Here is a 23,692-nt window from a genome sequence, read left to right as displayed (position 1 = left end):
GAAATAAAGTCAAACGAACCGGAGCATGAGATATACGGCAAATATTCATATTAAATGACAGATTTCACAACAGAGTACTTTTTTTACATAATCAGAAGTTTTTATATAATCAGAACAATATGAGGTAATATCAATGTTCGATGGAACGTCAACATTTTTAAATTTTTTAAATAACAAAGTGGTTCTAATGTAATATACATGTTTATGTAAATCATGATTAGATTAGCCGATATGAATTATAAATTGATCATAGTACGATTGACGACGTGGTTTAATCATTCGGTTTACTGGTTTAACAATGTTTGTTGCGAAAGTAATCATCTTTTGGAATTGTCCAAAATGTCAGAAAACGTCTTAAAATTCCAATGAATCGCTTAGAAAAAGCTCCAACTTTCTAAATAAGCGAGGCAATTGCATTTGTAACGGCTTGGATTATTATTTTTCACTCGTAACTCGACGTAATCCTTTGAAAACAATTAGACCTACGTTCTCGTGATACTTCCTTGAATATTGTTATATTTTATGATTATTACCAATACTACAATTAGTCTGTCAAAATTTGTAAGTACGTAAATGAAATTTTTTATATTTAATCCGTATAGTACCGAATATTTTGCAAATTTAATTCCAAATTGTCGATTAAAATATGATGTAGAGCTTTTTATAAAGAATAATAATATAAAATTTATAAATTTGATTAGAAATATCATCGTAAAAAAATTTAAATACTACAAAACTTCAATGTATCTGTTTTCGATTGAAGGGGAATGTAAATAACAATGCTAACATTTAATTATAATTACATCAATAACGTATCAAAATTGCGGGTACATGTATACTTCTCTTTTAGCTTCAGCTTCTCTTTAAGCAAATTATTTCTGTGTTTTAGAAAATTCGCACCTTGACTCTTGCCACACTTCGGCATACAGTTGGATAAAAACTCATCTGCCCTAAACATGCCTTTGACCTTGAGTCCAGGGATAACTCATAATAGGAAGAGGACCTTGTATGGTCTCTTTTAAAACAAGTCTAACCATATAGGAAGTTATAGTTTCACTTACTTTCAAGAGGATAAATATCTCGCTCATGTATATATTCTTGTTTTAACTATCTTTACAAGAAAAAGTAGTAGTAGAAGTATGATGGTGGGTATGTTAGAAGCCAAAGGAAGTCATTAAGAATACGAAAAAAAATCAGTAATAGTTTTGTTGCGATAATACACTGCTCTATTCTGTTTGTTAACTATATTTTCTGAAGCAATTCAAACAACTGATTATTTCAATATTCAATATCTTTTTCCATTTAAGTTATTTCGAAAAACGTATGGTTCAAAAATACTTTTTTCCATAAATACCACACCATAGAATACTGATTTCTGTATTGATAAATATCGCTTCAGCATAATTTGGCTTAGGATGCAACAATTAGATATAACCTTATCTTCAAATTCTCCTTGGATAAGAGTACAAAATGCAACTGTTCGCTCAACATCTCTTGTTCTCAAGGGGGGGGGGTGGTAAATTGGAGTTTGTATAGTTCAAATTCGTCTAATTATGTTTTCAACCCCACTTTTCATTATAATCAACGAAATTTGATCGTTTTTTAGTGATAGCATTCCATCATTTGTACAGTTGGCTCAAAATTGTTTGTACTAAACATGCTCCAGGCCTTGAAAGTCCTAGGCTAAATTTCAATAGGAAGAGGACACTACATGGGTAATCTCATTAATACCAGAATCCACCATCCTTTCCTGAACAGATGGAACCTATTAAAACATCCTCAACCATATCTAGAATTATAATTTCAAATAGCTCACAGCTATTTATTTTCCTTTAACTATCCTCACCAGAGAAAGTAATAATTCCTGAAACAATTCTGACAAATGATTATCTAAAAATTTCATATCTTTCTTCATTTAAGTTCTTTCCAAAAAAGTATGATGAACAATTGTCTTTTTATTAATCCCACACCATAGATTAGTTTTGAATGAATACCGATTTCGTCATGGCTTAACTTTGCTTCATCACCCATTTGCTTACGCTACTATTAGATATGAAGGTGTCCGTCATAAAAAAATCTGTCCAGTCATAAACTTTTACGTTTTTGAATAAGAGCAAAAAACTCGGCAATTCGTTCAACATGTCTTTGCTTGAGTGTGTTTGAATTGGAGATTGTATAGTTAAACTTAATTTATATTCAATAACATCGTTTTTTGAGTGATAACATCACTTAAGTTGTAGCCCATGTTTACTTTTACATTTTTTTTTTAAATTCCAGAACTCTTTAGTATATCTATTACTTTACTGGGAGTTATAAACTGTATTTCCTTTCTCTAACAATAAAAAAATTTCAATTCGATCTCCAATAATCACTTTTTTTATTTACACACTTTGATGTGTCTCGTATTGGACGTCTTAAAGTTGTGGTTATCTCTCATTTTGAAATTGCCGCCTTCTGAATTAGTTATTCAATGTGAAGGCTTTGGTTTACCGCCAGCATCCAGGTCTGTGCTACAATAATGATCGATCTGCTACAAACGTCATACATGACCTATAATCTTAAACAATGATTAAATAACTTACTTTGTATAATGCAGTTGTTTTTTGGCAGCGTCTCTTTGTTGCTTTAAAGACTGTACGTAAGTTACCATTAAACTAGCCGATTCCGTTAATCTTTCCTCTTGTTGTACAGACCCAAACCTTTCAGCAGACATTGATACCAACGAAACAGCATTCATTATTATATCTATCTGAAATATATCTGTTTAGAAAAGTTATATTTTTATTTGTAAATAGTTTTAAATTATTTTTTAATAAATAATAAATATACTTGGCGTTAAGTCACATGATTGGTGTGACCTAACGTGATTTTTATAATTTTCAAGCAGAATTATAATTGGTGCTTACTACCACAATGTAGAAAAATGTTTCTCAATAGTTCCAATGAACTATTTGTTCAATCAGTGTAACGTACTATACTTTTTCTACGTCTCTCTTTCATGCTACTTAAAAAAACGTGACCTATTTTTAAAGAAATTGCATAATGTGCTGCCTACATTTAAGGGCATCACATTATCATCATTTTTATGTTTTTTAATTGACTAAATTTATGTAAATAGACCAAATAACTGTAGTTATTTTCAATGCTTTTCTAAAGCAACCCTCTTATAAAAATGCATTTTTAAACATTTTTTTTCTTCATTGAGTGAATTACATAAAATTAATTTGCCTTTTACATTGTTAAAAAAGTTACTAATGATTTTATATAATCGAAAAGAATAATTCTGGTCATAGTAAAAAAAGAATTACTATTCAAGGAATTCCTATTTAAATTAAAATGTCAGAAAATAAGTACAGCTTTATGAGCATTTATTTATGAAAATTATGAGTATGCTTCGTAGTCAAATTTAATGGAAATGGAAAGTAAAATTAACCCAATCAAAAGTGTCAAATACATAAAAGGCTTAATATTAGGCGTTAAAAATTATAATTTATGTATAAAATTCATTTACAATTAGAAATTATAGTGATAATTTTAATTAATTATTGTTATTTCAAATTACAGCGAAAATATATTCGAAACTATCTGCTATAGTAAATTACTCTACTACTTTTTACTGTCCGTATGCACTATATTTTACTAAATTACTCAGTACTCTTATTAGTCATGTTTAGGCTTTACTTTGTTCCATTCTTGCAGTATAATTGTATGATCGTTTGCACTTTCAGATTGGAACACTGCGGAATACTGGATTGCAAGTACAAATTCTCTTATATGTGATTTAGTGTCGATAATTATTCTACAGTCTGTTGTCTTGTTGAATATAATGCTGCCATTAATAATGAACAATTGCGAATGTATAGAAATAATTACATAAACTACAGATGATGCTGATTCAATTGAATTTCATTGAAAGAGGATCGTTGTCTGATCTTCTCGAGAACTGTTAGTTGAAAGGTAAATACGAATAACTGAACTTTTTGTAGAAGGTGTGAAAGGATAACAGTTATTGAAATGATAATAATGATGCAACTCAAAAAGTTATTGAGCCTGAATGTCGGAAGGTTTATTATAAAATCTTGTTTATCATAATTACGTTTATGCTATTTTCGGTAGGTTGCTGTTATCGGTTACCACAATTCCATTTTGAGATAAAAACATTTATAAAATTTATTGCAGATGTTCCGTAAAGTTATTTAGAAATAGTTCACAAATCGAATCTAACACTGAAAAAATACAGATATAAAATTTTATGAATTCTTATTTTTCATTTTGTGTAATTTGCGAAAAATAAGAATATGTTTGTTTCAGACTTTTATTTAATAAAATAATCACAATTTATAGTAAATTTTTAATGTTGTTAAATATTTTTCACGAACCATTTTGGCACTCTGCTCTTAATTTCTATTCTACTAAGGGGATATTTCGATTCATTAAAAGGATGGCCTCAGAAGTACTTGAATTTAACCACGTCGTCTTTATCAAACCAAGTTTCCTTCAAATACAATATCTTTTTGTTTGAGCATCGGTATGTCTTAATAGTTTCCAAATATTATTATAGTTTGAAACTACAATATAATTCCAAAATAACCATTTTGTTGTCTGTTGTCAAGATTTCCTGTTTAAAACCATACTCTATGGTCACTAAGTGTCACAGAACATTTATAGTCATAATCAAGGTACGTCAGCAGTTTATTTTGAATCAAATTCAATGTTAGCACTAAATTGGCTAGTGATACAATTTTCACCAATTAACTTCTTATGTCGCATCATCCACTATTATAAGTTTTTAGTTAAATTTCTTTCGTTTTAGGGTTTTAGGGACGAGGATGGTCACAGAAATACCTGACCTGAGAGATGGCGGTAGCTGCTTGAAAAATACCACTGTATTAGAAAGTACACGATCTGTACAGATTATGTTTTAAGTTTGGAAACGCCACGTTGTTTAGTATTCGTTTGCCAGCCATCAATAGTGAATGTTTTCAGTGAATTGGTAAATATGAAAAAAATTGGTCATCGATATGTGATTTGAAACGCTTTAGTCCAACCAATATAAAAGCTGAACTAGATTCTACTCTCGGTGAAACTGCTCTTTCGTTATCAACAGTGAAATATTGGCGTTTAAAAGAGGCCTGCGAATACCAGCATCGCAGTGGTCTACCAAATGTCTGCGCGAGCTAGCAGACTTAGTAGGGATTTGAAAAAGTGAGGTACATCGCATATTAAGTAAAAATTTGGAACAATAATAAGGTCGTTAAGATGCTTCCATTGAGTGCTTGGCAATGTTTCACAGAAATAAAGCCAAATTTTTGCGCTGTTTCATAACTATGGATGAAACGTGTGTCCATCATTTTACACCCGAAAAGAAGATAAAAAGACGGCTCCTTTTGCAGACAAGATAATTGCTTCGGTTTTTTGGGAAGTGCATAGGATAATTTTCATCTTAAAAAAGGAAAAGATTTTCTGCTTTCTACCACATTTGGCTAAGAAGAAAGTATTGTTTCATCAAGACAATGTACCAGTTCACACATCCATTATTGCAATGGCCAAAATCAATGAATTAAAGTTTGAATTGCTACCTCATGCACCCTATTTGTCAGATTTAGCCCATTCGAATTATTTTCTGTTTCCACACTTAAAAAAATGAGACAGTGATCAACGATTTTCCAACAATGAAAAAGTGATGTCGACAGTTAATGGCTATTTTGAGGAGTTTGAAAATTTTTATGATAAAAAGGGTTTCGAACATCGATGGAAAAACTATTTGGAGCGAAAAGGAGATTACGTTGGATCACGTACTTTTGGGCCCACCCTCGTAAAGCTACAATAGTAAATCATGTACTGTAAAATGATTACACGTGAAAAATTAATAAGCAACGGTTACTTAGTTGGTTTGGAGTCGTATGCATGAACACATTTCTTAAAATGATAAAATATTATTCAAATTACATGCTAATATTATTACCTGGGTCATAATAGTAGAGAATAATTCCGCTTTTTCGTAATCTGTACAAAACGGTTGCATTAATGTTACTTTTTCTCTGAGCTTGTTAATTTCCATGTTAAGGTTAGCTTCGGTTTGATTTCTGTATCTTTTTTGTCTTTTACACCTATCCTTGATTGTTGTAGCATCTATCGACAGTGCCAAAGCTAAACTAGCGAATTTTTGTTCTATTTCTTGTTGATTCATATGTTCTCTGTAACGATAGAAATAATAATTAAAAACAAAACATCTCTCACTAGTATAAATATTTTTGTATTTATTTTTTGTGATCTAAATAGATTACTTTCAAAGTTTAATTGGAACATAAAATACATATTGTGTATAGTATTTCGTGTAGTATATCTAAAGTCCAATTGTTGTTAGCAGTCTAGTTAATATAGACTTTCAAAATAACAAAAATTCCCAGAAAAGCAACTATTGGTGGAGAGCTGAGTTTTACCATTACAAATAAAGTTTTGAAAATCCCCATCGATCCTATGTGTGTTGCAAAAGTTATTCAGGGTCAAAGGCTAAAATTTGAGGTTTTCTGGATTTATCTCTAAAACAATAAGTTTTGCGATGTTTCTGCCCATAGAGTGTTTGGCAATAATAAATTTCTTCGAGAATATTCTAAACATAGTTCAATAGTTACCCAGAAGGTGAAAATCTGCTTTTTTCACCATTTGATAGCTCAGAAAAACAATTTTCATATGGCATTTCCAATCTGATAGTCAAAAGGCCATCATAGCTTGACTTCTATCGCTCGCCACGTATTTCCAATAGTCAATTCAGCTCTATTAGTATGAACTCAATTTTATATTCACTTTTGCGATGTTTCTGAACATAGAGGATTTGGGAACTTCTCCAGAATCTTCTAAAAATAGTTCAATGATTACCCAGAAGTTGAAAATCTGCTATTTTCACCATTTGATAGCTCAGAGAAACAATTTCCACATGGCATTTCCAATCTGATTGTCGAAAGGCCATGATAGCTGGAAATGACAACGATGTTTAGTTCACACCAAGATCACCGCCGACATGGCTTGACTTCTATCGCTCGCCACGTATCTCCAATAGTCAATTCAGCTCTATTACTATGAACTCAATTTTTTTCAGAACATAGAGTGTTTACTAATAATCAACTTCTTCCATTATTGATCATTATTTTTAATTTCTACTACATTTACTACTAACCGCAACGTTAAATGGCGTACGCCTGTTTGTTAATAAAATTAAAAAGGTAGGGCATTGTGATGTTCTTAGTTTACCCTAACTTTGAGTTTTATGTTTACTTGTTTTTTTTGGAAAAGATATCTTAAATTAAATAATCCATTAATTCATTATTATTTAATAATAATTCACTATCAACTGTACTAATAATAAATTGAAAAGTGAATGATTTTCTAGTTTTAAAAATTGGAGAAAACGTGAAAGTTGAAGAAGAGGGAAAGCTTCTGTAGGACTGGATTTATGAAGAGATCATATGAGAGTGATTTGGAAGCCTTTAAGGGAGGCAAGATATAATTGGTTGCATTATAAATTCTATGAATAATTGCCTAATCAATAGGTTCGAGTTTTGGGTAGGAGTATTTTTATATAATATAATTTTTAGTTTGGTTTGCTATTGAATTTTTGAAATATTATTTATTCGTATTCAAAGTTAATTTATTCAATAAGTAGGTACATTGCGCGTTTGCTACCTTTCTTGGATGAGTGGTTCTCAAATTTCTTCTGGAAATACCGTGTTTTTATCGAGTATGAATCGTCGCCGCAAAGTATAAAACTGCTAAATCCATTTTTGGTCTAAAATAACCATTCGAAAGAAAAAGAGCGTATGAAAATGTGTTAAATTCACTTGTACCTATTTTTGTTGCTTTCACTTCGTGATTTTAATAATTTTGTTTATTTCGATTTGTTTAAATAACTCGTGATCATTAATGAACAAAGTACATTTGATATCTGTGTTTGTTTGTGAGATTTTTGAATGAAAAATTTTTTTTAAAATATGTAAAAGTTCGTTATCTTGGGAGTAAGAAACCTTTCTTGAAACTACTTATAACAATTTTTGGACTTTCCTGGTTTTTTGTAATTTCTACTTAGTTATTTTAGTTGCTTTTAAGTAAAAGAATAAAAGTCTATGGTTTGTTTGCGATTAGTTATTTGTTTTCTCTTGTATTCGTTTATTTGAATTATTTACTCAGCATTTATTTCCCACAATTCCTGCCAAGTCTAATGGGAGATTCAAAATACGTCAAAAAACCTGCTTAGTTACAAAATTAGTTTATAAAAGAGTAGAATATCAATATTTATCCTTAATTTGTACGTTTTTATTTAAAATTTTGCTAAATATATAGACTAACTACTTTTTGAAGTGAGTTAGCATGTTTACACCTAGCTCATATAGGATTTTAGGATGCACCCAGTATAGGCTTAGAGTTGGACCAAGTATGTATATCTTTGGCCCTAGATTGGAAGCCATTATTCGCCCAGACTTGGTGGGACTCTGGGATGATAACAATAAACCGAAGACTGGCCTGCATCCCTGGGCCAGGCTGGTTGTTAAAAATTAAAAATAGATTTTCAATATATTGTTAATAAAATTATAGATTCATGACAAATTTCTATTAATGTACATAAAAATTTTAGTTAAATAATTAAAAATATGAAGAAATTATACTATTTTTTATTATTCTATTTTTTATTGTTTTTTATGCCTAAAAGAATTTTATTCATTAAAGATTATTACTTTTCATGTTAAGATATTTATTATGGATAAGTTATTAGAACAAAACTTTATATATAGTTATTCAGAGTTCTCCCAAGTCTGGATGATTATAGGATGGCCGAGGTCGGGTTACCCAGACTTCAACCAAGCTTGGGACGAGTGGCGGCGCAAGACCTTAACTTAATGTGGGCAAGATACATTTCGCGAGGCCCTCTGATGGTGCAAGAAGAAGGGAATATAAAATAAAAAATCACTTATTAAAAAGGTTTTTATTCATTTCATATTCAACGTCAAACAAAAATGAAAAAAAAAGAAATAATTGAAGAAACAAAAATTTTCTACTTTTGATTTTACTGATCTCCTTAATGATTGTAACTATCTTGGTAATTAATCTTTGCTAATACTACAGAGAAATTTTTTACGGTCTATCGAAAGCTTATTTTCGATATTAATTACCTGTAAAATATGAGCACACAATATACAGTAATTACGGAGATATTGGGATCCAAAGATTTTCTAATGACGTTACAGAAGATTATTCAAATATTTAGTAGTCTTGCGGTAGTTAGCTTGGCGCGAGTATCTACAAGATACTCTATAATAAGAAAAACCTTGTGGCCTGTACTTTTTGATTTTCCATACGTTTTTAAATTTATTTTCGGCTGTGAGGCGCGAGGCCTTTAGCACCGCGAGGCCGTGGGCGGTGTGGGCCACCACCCACCCCTCTGCTTGGGCCATTAGTGGTTTTCCAAGGCCGGGTTTCCCATAGTTGGTCTAAGCTGAGCTCCGACGTTCAAGTCTGGGGGCTTCTACATGGGAAGGCGATGAAATTAGAATCAGAGCACGAATTTATGATTTGTATTTTTATCGGTCTTTAATAATGTGTGCGAAATTTCAAAAATATCCGACGTTATCAAGTGCTAAAGAACTACGTCGAAGATTTCGTTACACATACGTACCAAGCTAGTATAAGCGTATTAAGAAGTAACAAGATAATGAAGTTTATCTTTTTTATTTAATATTTTGTCTTTGATTCCTGTTGATGTCTTCAGGACATCCTAGAGGAGTATTTAGGTTTAATGTATTTATTAAAGGTGCTATAACATTTTTTTTTCAAATCCAACATTATGCTGATAAGGATTAAAACAAAATTAATTACACAACGATATTCTAAGGGTCTAGTTCAGGTTTCTAATTAATAACCTTTTATTATTAGCATTACGGGGACATTCCAGTTTCCCGGCTGCGCATCTTAAAAATCTAGCAAGCCTATTCAATTTATTTTTGACTCTGGGTAGATTCAAGACACATTCTTAATTTTCGGAAACATTTAAAATATTTCTTGTAAATGATTTAGGATGCTCCTATCATGTTTATGAAATGGATATGACTTCCTTGACATCGCTTATCTGTTCTCTGTTTTCAAACAAACAAAAATACTATGTGAGCAAATTATTATTGTTATTATTGTGAAGTAACCTCGATACGACTTCGAAAATGTCAATTATATTCAAAATTTTTCTGATCTTTTATACAATATAGTTGTAATGGAAATTTATTTAAAATTTACATAAACTGTTGGTCATGGGTCAATACATTGACTCATTACTGATCTTATATTCACGTTGTGAATATGAATGGGACTACTACTCGGTATTAGTAGAGGATCCGAATAGTAGAACGTCCTTCACACGTTTATATATTGTTTGAAAACAATTTTGTAGGGAATTTCATGTTTAAAAATATATTGTAAATGGTTTAGCTTAGAAATTCATGCATGAATTATGACTGATTGAAAATTCAAAAATGTCTTTTTTTAAATTGCCATCATTTGTTTGATAATTTAATTATATAGTGTGCGCTAAAAGTAATGAGTGAATAATTACACCAGTTTACATAGTTTTTATACTCAAACTGAAACTTAATTATTGTTTATTCAGTTTATTAGTTAGACAAAAAGAATAATAAAAATATTCTGGTTCTAGAAATATTTTATTAAATTAGTATGGATAATAACAAAATTACTAAGAATAACAAATTTTGGTATCCTTTTTATAATGTTTTGGGTCATTTAAATCATTGAATCTTCAATACCATATTTATTCCGTATTAGCTACAAAGTCTTCATAATTTTCAATTTTTTTATTTCCTTAAAACTCTTCGACAACCTGTTTGATTAACTTCTAAGCAGAATTTTAATTAATAAATAAGAGTCTTTCGAATCCAGCATAGACAACAACTTCATGGATCTATGGTGGTTTAAAAAATATTTTTTGTAATATTTAATAATATTGTTTGCAAATATCGGAATTCATATTCTTGTTTAAGGCCTTTATAAAGTTTTCTATAAATCACAGCTCAATTTCGAAAGAGTATAGAATAGTGTTTTTTGGATCTACCAACGACTTAACTTTGTCCAGAGCGTACTCGCTCTCTGGCCCCTTCTGAACTGTTTCGCAGACAAAGGAAACAAGGGTATTCGGCAAACCGATGATTTTGAGGTCTGTGTACACTTTCTACTAATGTTGTTCATACTTATACAATAAACCACGAATCACCTATTTTATAGACGTTTCACATTGATGATCCAAGATTTAATCTGCCTATAGATATCAAGTTGCCGAATTTGACACAAAACTTTTGTTATACATTGTATAGTTTTTCTTGATCATTCATTATCGTTGTGTTGTGTTCGTGTTTTCGTGTCCTTTTGATTATGTATAGTGTTAGTTGTTGTTAATTTTTGAAAATGACATTCAATAAATGTATAATAACATTGCAAACTTATTAATGTAATGCGTGTAATGCTGCGGGGCGGACGAGCGCGCATTAAATGCGTCGCGAACATGCCGAAGTTGCGCCGCGAGGACGTCGCGGACGCGTGGCAGAAATGCAATGTTTTCGTCGCGTGCTTGTAGCGCACCGAGGAGGAAACACTACCGTTGGCTTTGTTACATCGAAGACACCGGAAACGAGAACGAAATCATCGACGAATTTGGGAGGACCGATTATCAATTAATCGAATGTCAAGACCTACATTTTATGAGTTGTTGCATCTGATACAAACTGACTAAAGTCATGAAGACACACGTTCATGGTTATCAGTGACACATGAAGAAAGGCTTGTAATTACTATAAAGTATGTTTTCAACATTAAATAAGTATACAATACAAAATGGTGTTATTCGCAGCTATCTGTTTGCGCGTTCGCAACGAATTCGCTGCGCTTGCGCGGTATGATAGTTGCTCCTACAATAACTATATTTATCCTAATCAAATTACAACTAATAAATTTCCATTTGTTTTTTTTAGATGATAGTTCTCAAATATTGTAAACAAAATAATTTTAAAGTTTATTAGTTCTGAGGTAGCAGTATCAACTATCTTCAAATAATTTAAATTACGCGCCATTATTAAAATTTGAATTTCCCACTATTTTATGAAGGATGTCATATTAGTAGTTCAGGTTCAGACCCCTGTAGATGTCAAATTTCTAATAACAACATTGTAGTGATTCATCTGAATATAGTCTGTGGAATAAACGCTTTTCTGTTTTATTATGAATTCGATTCATTGCTTGAAAAAGAATAAACTTTAGTTTCTGGGAAAATGTCGTATGCGATATTAACCAATTCCACTGTTGTAAATAAGATCCAATAAGGACGGCTCTAAATTCTGATAGTTGTAAATGATATCAGTTTATTTAGCTTGATAATTAACACGGTGAGCCCGATGGGGTCCTATTTTTGGTATATTTTGTTTATAAGGGATAAAGAAATGACAAATTAAAAAAATTGGACTTTTATTATAAAATAAATGCAACAGAAATAAATTGTTGTTACAATCATAATTATTTATGTTTTTCTGCAAACGCGGAACATAATAATGTGGTTTTCCAAAACAAAACTGTAAAAAGTAACCTTCTTTCTTCACTAGGCAATGGTTTTTTTTGTTTAGGCGTCTCTTGGTCAGCAACATCCGTAGTTTCTTTCTTCAGTAACAGCTTTGCTACACTAATTTGAAAGTTAGTAATCGATATATTCTTCTTTTTTTTTCTTCCGAGAGGTCATAATTCAAAATAATTTCACCAAACGTTGAAAAAGGGAGCTCAGGTATAAATGAGTGTTGTCTTATTAGAAGCAATATTTTTGATCTCATATAATATTTTTCAAAACACATCGTATATTTTTGTACACTTTACATAAAAGCATAAATCATCGTTCAAAGGATAAAAAAAACTAACAGAATTTTTTGTTTTTCCATACTGCAAGTAGGGTGTACCTTCAAAAAATTATTTCATTTGAATAAATAGTCCAAAAATTGATGTTTTTTAGTGCGATCCACAGGACCGCTCTGAGCCTTAGGGATAGTTTTAACGGTAAAATTTCCCTCGGGCACATAGCGGGCCTATGAACCGCATAGAAAGAACATAATCTTTTCGCACTTCTTATTTCAAATAATTTTTTTCTTTACTTTTTCTTGGATCCAAACCCCAAACAAAGTGTAAAAACACACAAAAAAAATTTGAGCCCAGGGGAAAGTTTATCAATTTCGGTTGGGGCTCAACGTGTTAAATGTAAAGTAAAAATGTAAATTTTTTTGAAAAAATATAAACTTTCATTGCCATCTTCGAATATATTTTGAATAGAATTACCAGGACAAATTGGATACGGCAGATCTTTCGAAAACAAAATTGGCTAAGTAAAACATGAAACTCAGTATATACAATTTTACAACTTCCACAAAACACATGTGGTACTCACTTTTTATCTTGGTTGGCAATAGGAAATCCAAAATAATGACATTTTAAGAATCTACGATGGGTCTTCCGTTCTTTGTATAATATATATATATATATATATATATATATATATATATATATATATATATATATATAATGTGTAAATTAATGTTTTTAGCTGATTAAACATTTTTTATTTTTCCCAAATTTAAATATATCATAAGAGAATGTCGTTTAGAAGCACTGGAGAGTAGTCAAAACACTGTAACTGATCGATTGAGAGTCACGGCAGCTGAAGACTTCCAGCGCCTCTACCAAGAGTGGGAGCAACGTCTTCTCCAGCGGGAAGCTGCTCATTATGACTACTTTAAAAAGAATGTTATTGTTCTTTGAAAAAAATAAAAGCTTTCCCATTTTCTCATACACCTCGTATGCTTCAGGTATATTTTGCATGTTATGTATGTATGCATGGACTTCAAATACAAACTTCTCTGTTACCCAAATGGTGCATATTCTGGAGATGATACGACTATACTGTACTTGATAAAGGCTAACAGCTGCAAAATTGGTCCAATTAGAAACTATATTTTCACAACAATTGGGAATCTAAGTTAGTGTGAAATAAAAGTCTAAATAATGAATAAATAATTGGCGGACTATTTTTCGTAGTAGAGTATATTATATGTTTGCATCTTTAGAATATTATATTTTAAAATTAACTGAAAAACTTTAATATTTGAATTATTTGGGGAATTACTTACTCAATTAGGTATAAGGATTAGATAAGAACATTTTGTTATTTTATCGTTTACTTGGATATAGTTATGTTAATGTTTCCTTGAACTTTCTAAATGTAATCTTATCAGTTTACATTTTATTTCACTGCTATTCTGTCAACTACTGATATAATTGACTGATCCATATCATTATGAACATTGCTAAAATACAATGAATAATTAAAATATATATATATATATATATATATATATATATATATATATATATATATATATATAAAAGCAATACCTTAACATTTTGACGACCAAGCTATTTCTCTTAATATTTCCCTGTGGTTCAAACATTTTTTTTCCGCTTAAAAGCTACATTCAGCAGTTAAAAAACAATGTAATGAATTTTTATAATCATTAGGAACCATTTTCACTAAATCATAGAATAACAATTTTTTTCTTTGATAGATATTTTTAACTTAGTTAGATTAGTTCTTTTGTGTTGTTCACCCTATTCAGAAAACTAAGTAAATAAGAAAAAAGTGGTATTTAAATGGTCATTGGGTACAATAAAGATAAAACTATCACATAACGTCGTATTCATCTAGTTTGCGATGTACTGTGAAATAGTATCACAAATTAGCGAATGAAATTATTATTAGAACGTCAGTTAACGCTAATTTTCAACAATATTCTTCAAACAAAAATGTCCATTATCGAGTTTAAGGAAGGAATTGTACGAGGGCTACTGCTAAAGAAGGAAGTCTTCGTAGAAGTGCAAACGGAAAGTTCAAAATCAGTCCGATGGAGGTCTCTACAAACACACAGATTCGTCAAAAAAGAAGGTCATTTCCATAGAATTAGAAAGAACTGTAGAAGATGTTATCAGAACAAAGTATCAAAAAACCAGGTTTAAAAAAGTGGTGATATTTCTGTTTGCCTTGTTATCACAAAAAAATTGATAAACTTGATGTGATGTAAACAGTTCTTTTTAATTAAATAAATTTTAAAATAGCAATTTAGTATTATCTATTTTTTCATAAAACAATAAACGTGAGTTACTAGGCTAATACCAATCCTTAAGAATTACATGAAAGATATTTGCATTCACCTGAAGTTACAGTAGTGTTTGAGCGAAATGGAGTGTTTTGAGGAAACACGTTCTAGAACGCTTTATCTCAATCAGGAGTGAGCTACAGTGACCGATTTGTCCCCTTGTGATTTTTTTGAAATCCCCAGTCACTTACATGATTCGTTCTTCAGAAATATGTAGTTTACTTTTCTATAATCTGAAAACTTAGTCAACTATCTAAACATTGTCCCACCTTTTCTCTTTTATAGCTTCTTTTGGAGCATTTCCAATTTAGAATCAAGTTTTATACTTCTTCTATTTCTAATTCTACTTTTTCTTCGAGTCTCCCAACGTCGTTATTCCGTCTAGGTAAGCTCTGGCAGAGCAGTTGCTCGGTCGACTTTTATTCTCTGTTACACTCTAGTTGTTTGTTTGTGCCAACAGTATTCAACAGTCCAGTGATCACCACAATAGTCTTCTAGATTTAGTGTTTCCTCAAGTCGCTCTAGATATCTCGCAATTACTTCTGATTGACCACATATCTTGATGTTTGGCTATGTCAATAGCACCATATAACAATTCCATCTGTAGTTGGAGTGTTCTTTTCCACTTCATAATGTCCAGGTACCCAGCAGAGGTTTATTTTAGTGTCGAGAATATAGAAGATTGTCTCGCTATAGCTCATTACTAATGTTGAATTCGTTATTTTTGATTCTATAGGCTGCTTAGCTATATACGAGCAATTTTATGGTGCAAAAAAAGACTTTGAATCGGTAGCAAACAGTGCTGTAAGTAGTTTGGGTGCCATACTTATTAAGAGCGTTGAAAAATCGTTCATGATAACTACATATCGAAAAATTTGTCATATAACGCTACAATTTTTTTCATGAACCTGCAATCCAAGTATTTACCCATCCCCTTTTAGTTTAACTTGGCATCACACGAATTTGGTTTTTCTCCGTTTATAAAATCACAACTAGAAAGATGCAGGTCTCACTGTGTGATTCCATTGAGGGAGAAATTTGAGCATTGGTTGGATAATTGATTCTTATGTAAGGTGTGTTGACTTTATTTCGATACTTCTTTGATATAAAAAATCTCACACTTTAACGAGAGAAACTATGAACAAAATAGGCTTTTGCTTCCATTGTAAATTTGTTGAAGAAACTACCGAATGCCATTCGAGTTTGAGACTCTAGTTCATGTAGAATTTTAATATACTCGACAGTCCAATAATTGGGTCTTTGACTTCTATTAATAAAACCATAATAATTATTATCGAATATCTTACTTCGGTTCATCTCCTCGGAGTCCTAATGTGTCTAAAACTGAGTTGGGTAGACTGGGAAACACTTCAAATTTTGAATCATCTTTGTTCAATTTCCTTGTTTCACCCTCCGACAGTGATCTGCTTCGCATATGGAATAACTGAAACAAACGGTATTTCGTGAATAAAAACTCATAAGCAAGAAACCTCTCCGCCAGTATCAAGAACGCACGAGGGTGGGCAACAGTTTGGGCAATTAGAAAATTTTTTAGATTCAGGCTCTTGCAGACGGCAATACATTGAGACTCAAATCTAATTCAATTTTTAAAAAGTCTCTAGCAAAAGGAGAGTCAGTAAATAGTTTGATGTCATAGTGAACACATCTGAATAGCAAAAAGTAAGCTAGACGGCGACTTTAAATAAATTAGATAATAAGTGTTTAGTGTAAGTTTATAAATAAATTATGTAAGTGAGATACACGGTGTGTATAAATTAATTCCACCGTTTTGTAAATTAAAACTCTTTAAATAAATAAGAAGAACATTACATTAGTATTGATCGTTCGATACTGAGTTATCTAATTTTGAAGTTACAAAAATATGTTAAAAACAGTGTGGATTCGTTTGAAACACATTTTTTAATCTATCGCTTTGAAAATAATCTAATGTAAACTATAACAATTCAAACAAAAATTAATAAATATTGAACTATTTCCGTTCTTGTATAAACTTATATGTCTTTGATGTAGAGAGAGAAATATTCTTGTCAAAGTTATTAGCAGTTGAAAGGATTCAATTTATTAAAAAAAGTTTTGTTTATACTTCAAATCATTGGTATTATGTACATTTTTCTATTATAATAAACCTATATTTGATATACAGTACTAGGGGAGCTAGTGCATCAACGCTGCAGTGCTCAAAATTAAGAACTAACAAATTAATAAAAAAATTTAAATGATAATCTAGACTAATACAAAATATTCTATTACTTATCTAAAAAAATCTTTAATACTGTTACGAATTTGTTAACTGATATAGACCGTGAAGCCGGTCCTGTTCTAATATGTTAATCAGAGCTAAAGTTTGGTGAATAGGCTGCCAATCGTTGTTATAATGGCGGCTATTTTTTTGTGATTTGTATACATTTATTTTGTGACTCTTTTTCTAAAGCTATTTTCCAAGAAGGTTTTTTTGTTTGTTTACGGAAACAGTGTATTCAAATAAATGAGATAAGTGTTAGTGTATAGTTTAGCGACAAGTGTTGATGAATAGTGTAAGTGTTAGTGTAAAATGAATGACGTGAGTAAGATACACCGTGTGTATAAATTCACTATACGGTTTTGTGATCAAAAATTGTTTGAAAAAATAAGAACAAGAAATTGGTTTCAGGGTTAATATAAATAAAAATTTAAGAGAAATTAGCTAAGAGAGTAAAATTACGCGACTGAAAGCAGAATTGGAAAATCGCAAGTTGGGAACGTTCGGCAAGAAGAGTGAGAGATTCAAAGTGGCACTGGAAGGCTTAATCTCGTCGATTTCTGCTAAGAAAGAAGATTTCGACTATGAAGGCCAACATTTATCGTATAAAGAAAGATATTTCTGTTAATATAGACGATATTTCGACCATAACTAAGACTATGTATTTGGACTATGAAAAACGATATTTCTGTGAATGTTTTCTCATTGAAAATTGACATTACCGTTGATGTTGAAAATAAAATGTCATATCTAAATCGTTTATCGTAAATAAGGTGATAACTAAACAAGAAAATCAAATCGGATATCGAGAATAAGATGACAACGATAGATGAGAAAATCAAGAAGTTCGAGAAAATGATATCAGATTCGAATGCTCAAGATACTGCAGCAGAAAAAAGAAGATCGAACATATAAAACCCTGCAAGCCACAAATTCATCCAAAGATGGAAGACATTGGTAATTTTGTCCTACTCAAGACCCCAAAGACGTCGTGGAACAGTTTGGAGCAGCTGCTAGAGTGAATAATTGAGCCTATAAAGAGAAAATGACGTAGTGACTCCTAACTCAGGTATATGATATTTGAACTTTCTTATAAGCTCAATAACATGGTATTAAATTGGAATGGCACTTAGTTTTCTATAAATACCATGTTATATATATATAAAAATATAGTATATATATATGTAATTCGTTGAATAAAAGGTGAATGCGATTTATTCGAATTCTAATTTCTACTATAATAAATATTGTTGATGGAGAAAAAAATCATGTTAAAATTGAAATTTGAATCAGTGTTCTCATCATCATTTCATTGCTTTATAATCAAAGAAAGTGCCGCGCATAAAAAACACTTTTTTTTCAATTTGTGAAGCTTCAATATCTGTCATCATTTCCAAAATTGTATTAAAATATTTGTGTATATTATAATACAACTTAATTATTTTATCTTTGGTGAAGGAAACAGAATACTTTGTGAGTTTTTAGTTCTTTCGTATTTTTTGCCTCTTCAAGTAAGAATAGAACGTCTATAATTATATTATTAGCAAATACAATTAGTATATTTCCACAAAACGGAACAAAACATTCAGAATTCTTTCAAATTGGTTAATAACTTGCATAGACTGAAATAGTTGTTTATCAATTCAAAAGAATCGAATATCCACGTCATCTCGGAATTATTGATTCACACTGAGGTTCTAAGTGATTTTAATTTTCTTATGATCATGGCTCTTCAGAGAAACTTCGCATATTATATCTAACTAGAAATAAATTTACATATATCATAGACTTGATTTATGTTATATTCTTAACTGAATTACCAATAATTATTTCATCGGTTGCATTGCTATCAGATGCTCAAGTCTTCCTTGACATTATGCAGAGTGTTCCGAGACTTGATGCAAAAAATTCGGGACGTGGTAGATGACGTGAAAATAATGCTGTGACATATTTTCTCATACGAACCCTCATTTCTGAGTTATAGTCCTTTAAAGTTGCGGAATCAAAACTTATATTCAAGTATATTTTCTAAATTGTACATTCGAACATTATGAATTTTTAATGGATGGTTACGTATGTCCTTGTAGTGTGTTTGACGGAATAAATAATTCTTCACTACTATCTACCTGACAAAAAAATTAACCTCTGCTTGCTTTGCCATGAAATCTGTGTCTGAACAGCTCGATTCTCGTACTGCTTTAACAATTTACTACTCGTTGTTCGAGTCGCATCTTCGGTATGGTTTGCCTTTCTGGGGGTCTTCTATTTTAAAAAAAGACAATATTCTAACTCTCCCCGTTCTCTTCATTTTAGAATCTGTTTGTTTGGTTCGCAAACACTTTCACAACTCAACTGAGAGACCCATGCATACCTACCCTATTAGAAGAAAGAAGTTGGAAATTTCTTCTGATCTGGCGAAAAATTCCATTATCTTTAATTCAATTATGCAATTTTCTGAAATAAAAATGGCAAAAACGTTTAAAGTTTCTAGGTTTGACAAAGGCATTTCTGCTTGAAATATCTTATTATTCTGTGGCTTAATTCTACAATTTACCATAGACTCTAGAGACTGGCATAATTCAATTTGTGATGTAAGAAATTATATACATTATAATTACTACTATTGAATTCAATGATTATTTTGTATTTTCATATTATGTAATATAAAATTATGTAGCTGTGTTCATAAACATTTTCTAGTGAGAATAAAGCTTATCTCTCTATCTGCAGGCAAGGAGCGGCTCATGTCCAATGGTTAACAATCCGTAACTTTTAATGGGATACCTTGTACAATCTAAATATAACAAAAGTTAATTTTTCAATCGATTTTTACAAAAAAGGTGCTTTTTGTTTAACTCCATGAAATTTATGGTTTAGAAGATATATAGATTTGTGGATCGATGTACATGCCAAGGAATTGGTTTGCCCTAAAGAGGTAATTACAAAATTATCAGAAATTGTAATTATTTATGGAAAATACTTGCAAGTTTTTAATATACCCCGAAAAAAAGAATCCATTGTATTTAATTTAGGGGAACGTGGTGTCAATGCAAATGGATCTCTGCGACCAATCCACCAATTAGGAAAAAAGTTATTTTTTATATTTTAATTATTATTTTAATAATTATTATTATATGGTCTTCGATAGTATGTAGTAAAAATATTTATTTATTCATTAATTCTCCAAGAAATTTTCGATTGTGTTTTATTACCTCTTATAAGTATTTTCAATAAAGAATTACAATTTATGATAATTTTCTTCCGAATGTCTCTTTATAGCAAACGGTTTCCTTTTTATGTACAACGATCTAGAAATCTACATATCTCCTAAACCCAAAATTTTATCGAGTTAAACAAAAAGTACCTTTTTGTTAAAAAATCTATTGAAAAATTCATTTTTGCTATCTCTAAATTGTACAGGTTGTCCCTGTAAAAGTTACAGATTGTTAACCATTGGGCATGAGTCGCCCCTGGTCGTCAGAAAGTAGTGTAGAATTATTCATTCCGTCCAATACGTCATAATGTACAATTTAGAAAATATACCGAAATAATAAGTTCTGATTACGCTTTACTTTAACGTCACAGTTATATTTTCACGTCATCTACTCATTCCCGAATTTTTTGCATCAAGTCACGGAACACCCTATATACAAAATTAAGGAGTATAATTAGTTTTTTAATGACAAATTCATTGAAGTAAATGAACGTACCTCTATATAAGATGTCGAAGAAATGTATACATTATCGATTTTGAATTGTAGATTTTAATATTGAATAAAAGTTCTTCGTATAATTTTTCATAATGTGGTTTACTAAAGAAATTCTAAATATAAATTATTATGTGATAGTTATGTAAGTTCTCGGAAAATCAGGAAGCACATGGTATTGAAAAATCTAGGAAATCCAAATATGAACTGAATGAAACATGCTTCATTTTTTGTTTAATATATAAATGCCAGTTTAAATATGACGTGTAGGGTGAATTAATTAGAATTAAATATTATTCATTATTATTATTCTAAATTTCCATGTTTTTTGACTTTTTTATTAAGATACTTTATGAGATTTAACCTATCAATTAGACGATTATAAATCGCGTTTATGAACCATTGAACTATCAAAGCTATTTTACATTCGATTTCTCAATTGGCAAAATGCTCATATAAATGATTTATTTATTAAAAAATCGTTATGACATTTGCAAAATAGAGTTAATTTAATTGAAAATAATAGATAAATTGACTTGATAAAATCAAATACTTCACAAATTTTCTTAATGAATCCGCAAATGTCATCAAAAGCTAGAAAGTACGCAAAATTTCGAATCAATTGGTTGTTTAAAAGTGAAGATTTGAATGGAAAATTTAATGTAAGCACTGAAACTAGCAGAATAAGTGGGTGGATAAGTGGGTTAACAATAAAAATAGAAAAAACTGCCCATCTTTATATTATAATACAATAATTTTATTTGAAATGTCTCAGCTCAAATAATATAAAAGCTGTGAGTTTAATCGAGCTGTAAAGATATAAGAAAGTGGGAAAGTGTTCAATTTGGCACACATAGTATACTCTAAAAAAAGTATTAGCAATAGTTCGTGTATTATTTCCAAATTTGTACACAAAAAAGTTGCGTGCAAATGGAGTATTGCGTTTGTTCCCACTCGAGCGAAAGCAGAGACAAGAAGATGTTTTGAATGAGTGTTTTAGTAAAGTTTCACAGCAATAAATCGCACCGTTTCATAATTATGGATGAAATATGGATCCATCATTTCACATCCTAGATGTTTTTAGGAAATAATTTTCATTGAAATGGATTATTTACCTATGGAGTATTATACCAAGGCGTTGTGTAATAGAGACAACACAATTCCATTTTTGAAATGGCAAAAATATAATTAATTGAATTTTGATAAACCCTAAATTTAGCTATATAGGATTATGTAATGTTTCAAACTTGAAAAATGGCTCAGTGGTCAAATATTTACCACTTATCGATGTGTTCTCGGCAATTTATAGTTATTTTGAGCAGGTCTTATTATGAAAATGCTATAAAATTTATTGAAAATCGCTGGGGAAAATGAAAAAATTGAATTTTCAAAGTTTTTATTTTCTTTATTGGGTTCGGCTCTTCAGGAACCACCCTCGTATGACTTAAACCATTTGTTAGAACAAGCATTCATACAGGTACGTTGAGTATATGACTAGTTGAAATTATAAGCGTCACAAAGGATGTACATAAATTAATTTTTCTACGTCAGTTATAATATTCAAGTTTTTTTCATTAATTTGCATTCATAAAGAATGTAATTTCTGAATCGGTCAAAAAGCGTAGTAGTATCGTAGCGGTATATTTTTTCACGTTTTTGCGTTAAAAAAGTGCCGTAACGTGTCATTTTTTAACGCAATTATAATTTTTTTTTATAAAATTAGTGGGTTGTGGACGCTTTCTTGCTCATGTCAATTCGTTTTTCCCATAAACTGTCACACTTTTATTTTTTGATATTCGTTCAAGAAAATCCGCTTTGTGTCTAATTAAAAGGAGTGTAGTATTATTATTAGTAATGGAGAGTAATGGTGGAGAAAGTTTAAATGAACACCAGAAGATGTTGAATCGGAAATTACAGCGACTACGAATCTTCTCCCTGAGAAATCCAGGAAACAGTATCTAAAGGAATATAATTCTTTCATGGAGTAGTGTACTGAAAAAGGCATAAACAACTTCACAGAAAGAATGTACTTTGAAAATAAATTCAAAATGTGGAAGTCTTCAACTCTTTGGTCGACTTATTTGAAACTGAAAGACATCCTAATGGTCCATAACCAGGTAGATATCAGTGAATACTCGATAGTCATTGCATATTTGAAAAATAAATCAGTTGGCTATAGACCCAAAAAAATCTAAAACATTTAACCGTGAAGAAATTAATAAGTTTCTGTTGCAAGCTCCAAACGATCATTATCTCATGTATAAGGTATGAGAACAATGTTAGCTTAGATATTATTTGTTGCTTTAATATTCAGAATCACAGGAGCTCTGTGGAGGGAGGAACTATATAAAATGAAGTGTAACGATATTAATAAAACCGGAACTGTTTTAACTATCAGACAAAAACTCATGTTCAACGTCGATTTACTGTTATTGGTGAAATATCTGACAATAGATTAAACTTGGTAAACATTTATAAAAAATATAAAAACC

General features: G+C 30.6%; 1 protein-coding gene and 1 long non-coding RNA gene across 4 annotated transcripts in view; one reads left to right on the top strand and one right to left on the bottom strand.

Moving 5' to 3' along the window:
* Positions 1–23,692, bottom strand: part of LOC130444212 (uncharacterized) — a 57,762-nt gene that overhangs the window by 5,258 nt on the left and 28,812 nt on the right. For all 3 annotated transcript variants that reach the window (XM_056779270.1, XM_056779269.1, XM_056779271.1), the window contains exons 2-4: positions 16,541–16,677; positions 5,966–6,197; positions 2,583–2,749 (exon numbers count right to left, since the gene is read on the bottom strand). In XM_056779270.1, the coding sequence (XP_056635248.1) occupies positions 2,583–2,749; positions 5,966–6,197; positions 16,541–16,677 (536 nt within the window). The remainder of the gene's footprint in view (positions 1–2,582; positions 2,750–5,965; positions 6,198–16,540; positions 16,678–23,692) is intronic.
* Positions 4–5,969, top strand: LOC130444213 (uncharacterized). Its single transcript, XR_008909927.1, has 3 exons — positions 4–1,088; positions 3,729–3,957; positions 4,814–5,969. It is a non-coding gene; the product is annotated as an uncharacterized LOC130444213 (long non-coding RNA).

Source organism: Diorhabda sublineata, chromosome 5 (assembly GCF_026230105.1).
Source record: "Diorhabda sublineata isolate icDioSubl1.1 chromosome 5, icDioSubl1.1, whole genome shotgun sequence".
Lineage (NCBI taxonomy): Eukaryota > Metazoa > Arthropoda > Insecta > Coleoptera > Chrysomelidae > Diorhabda > Diorhabda sublineata.
This window is presented reverse-complemented; position numbering and strand designations above follow the sequence as displayed.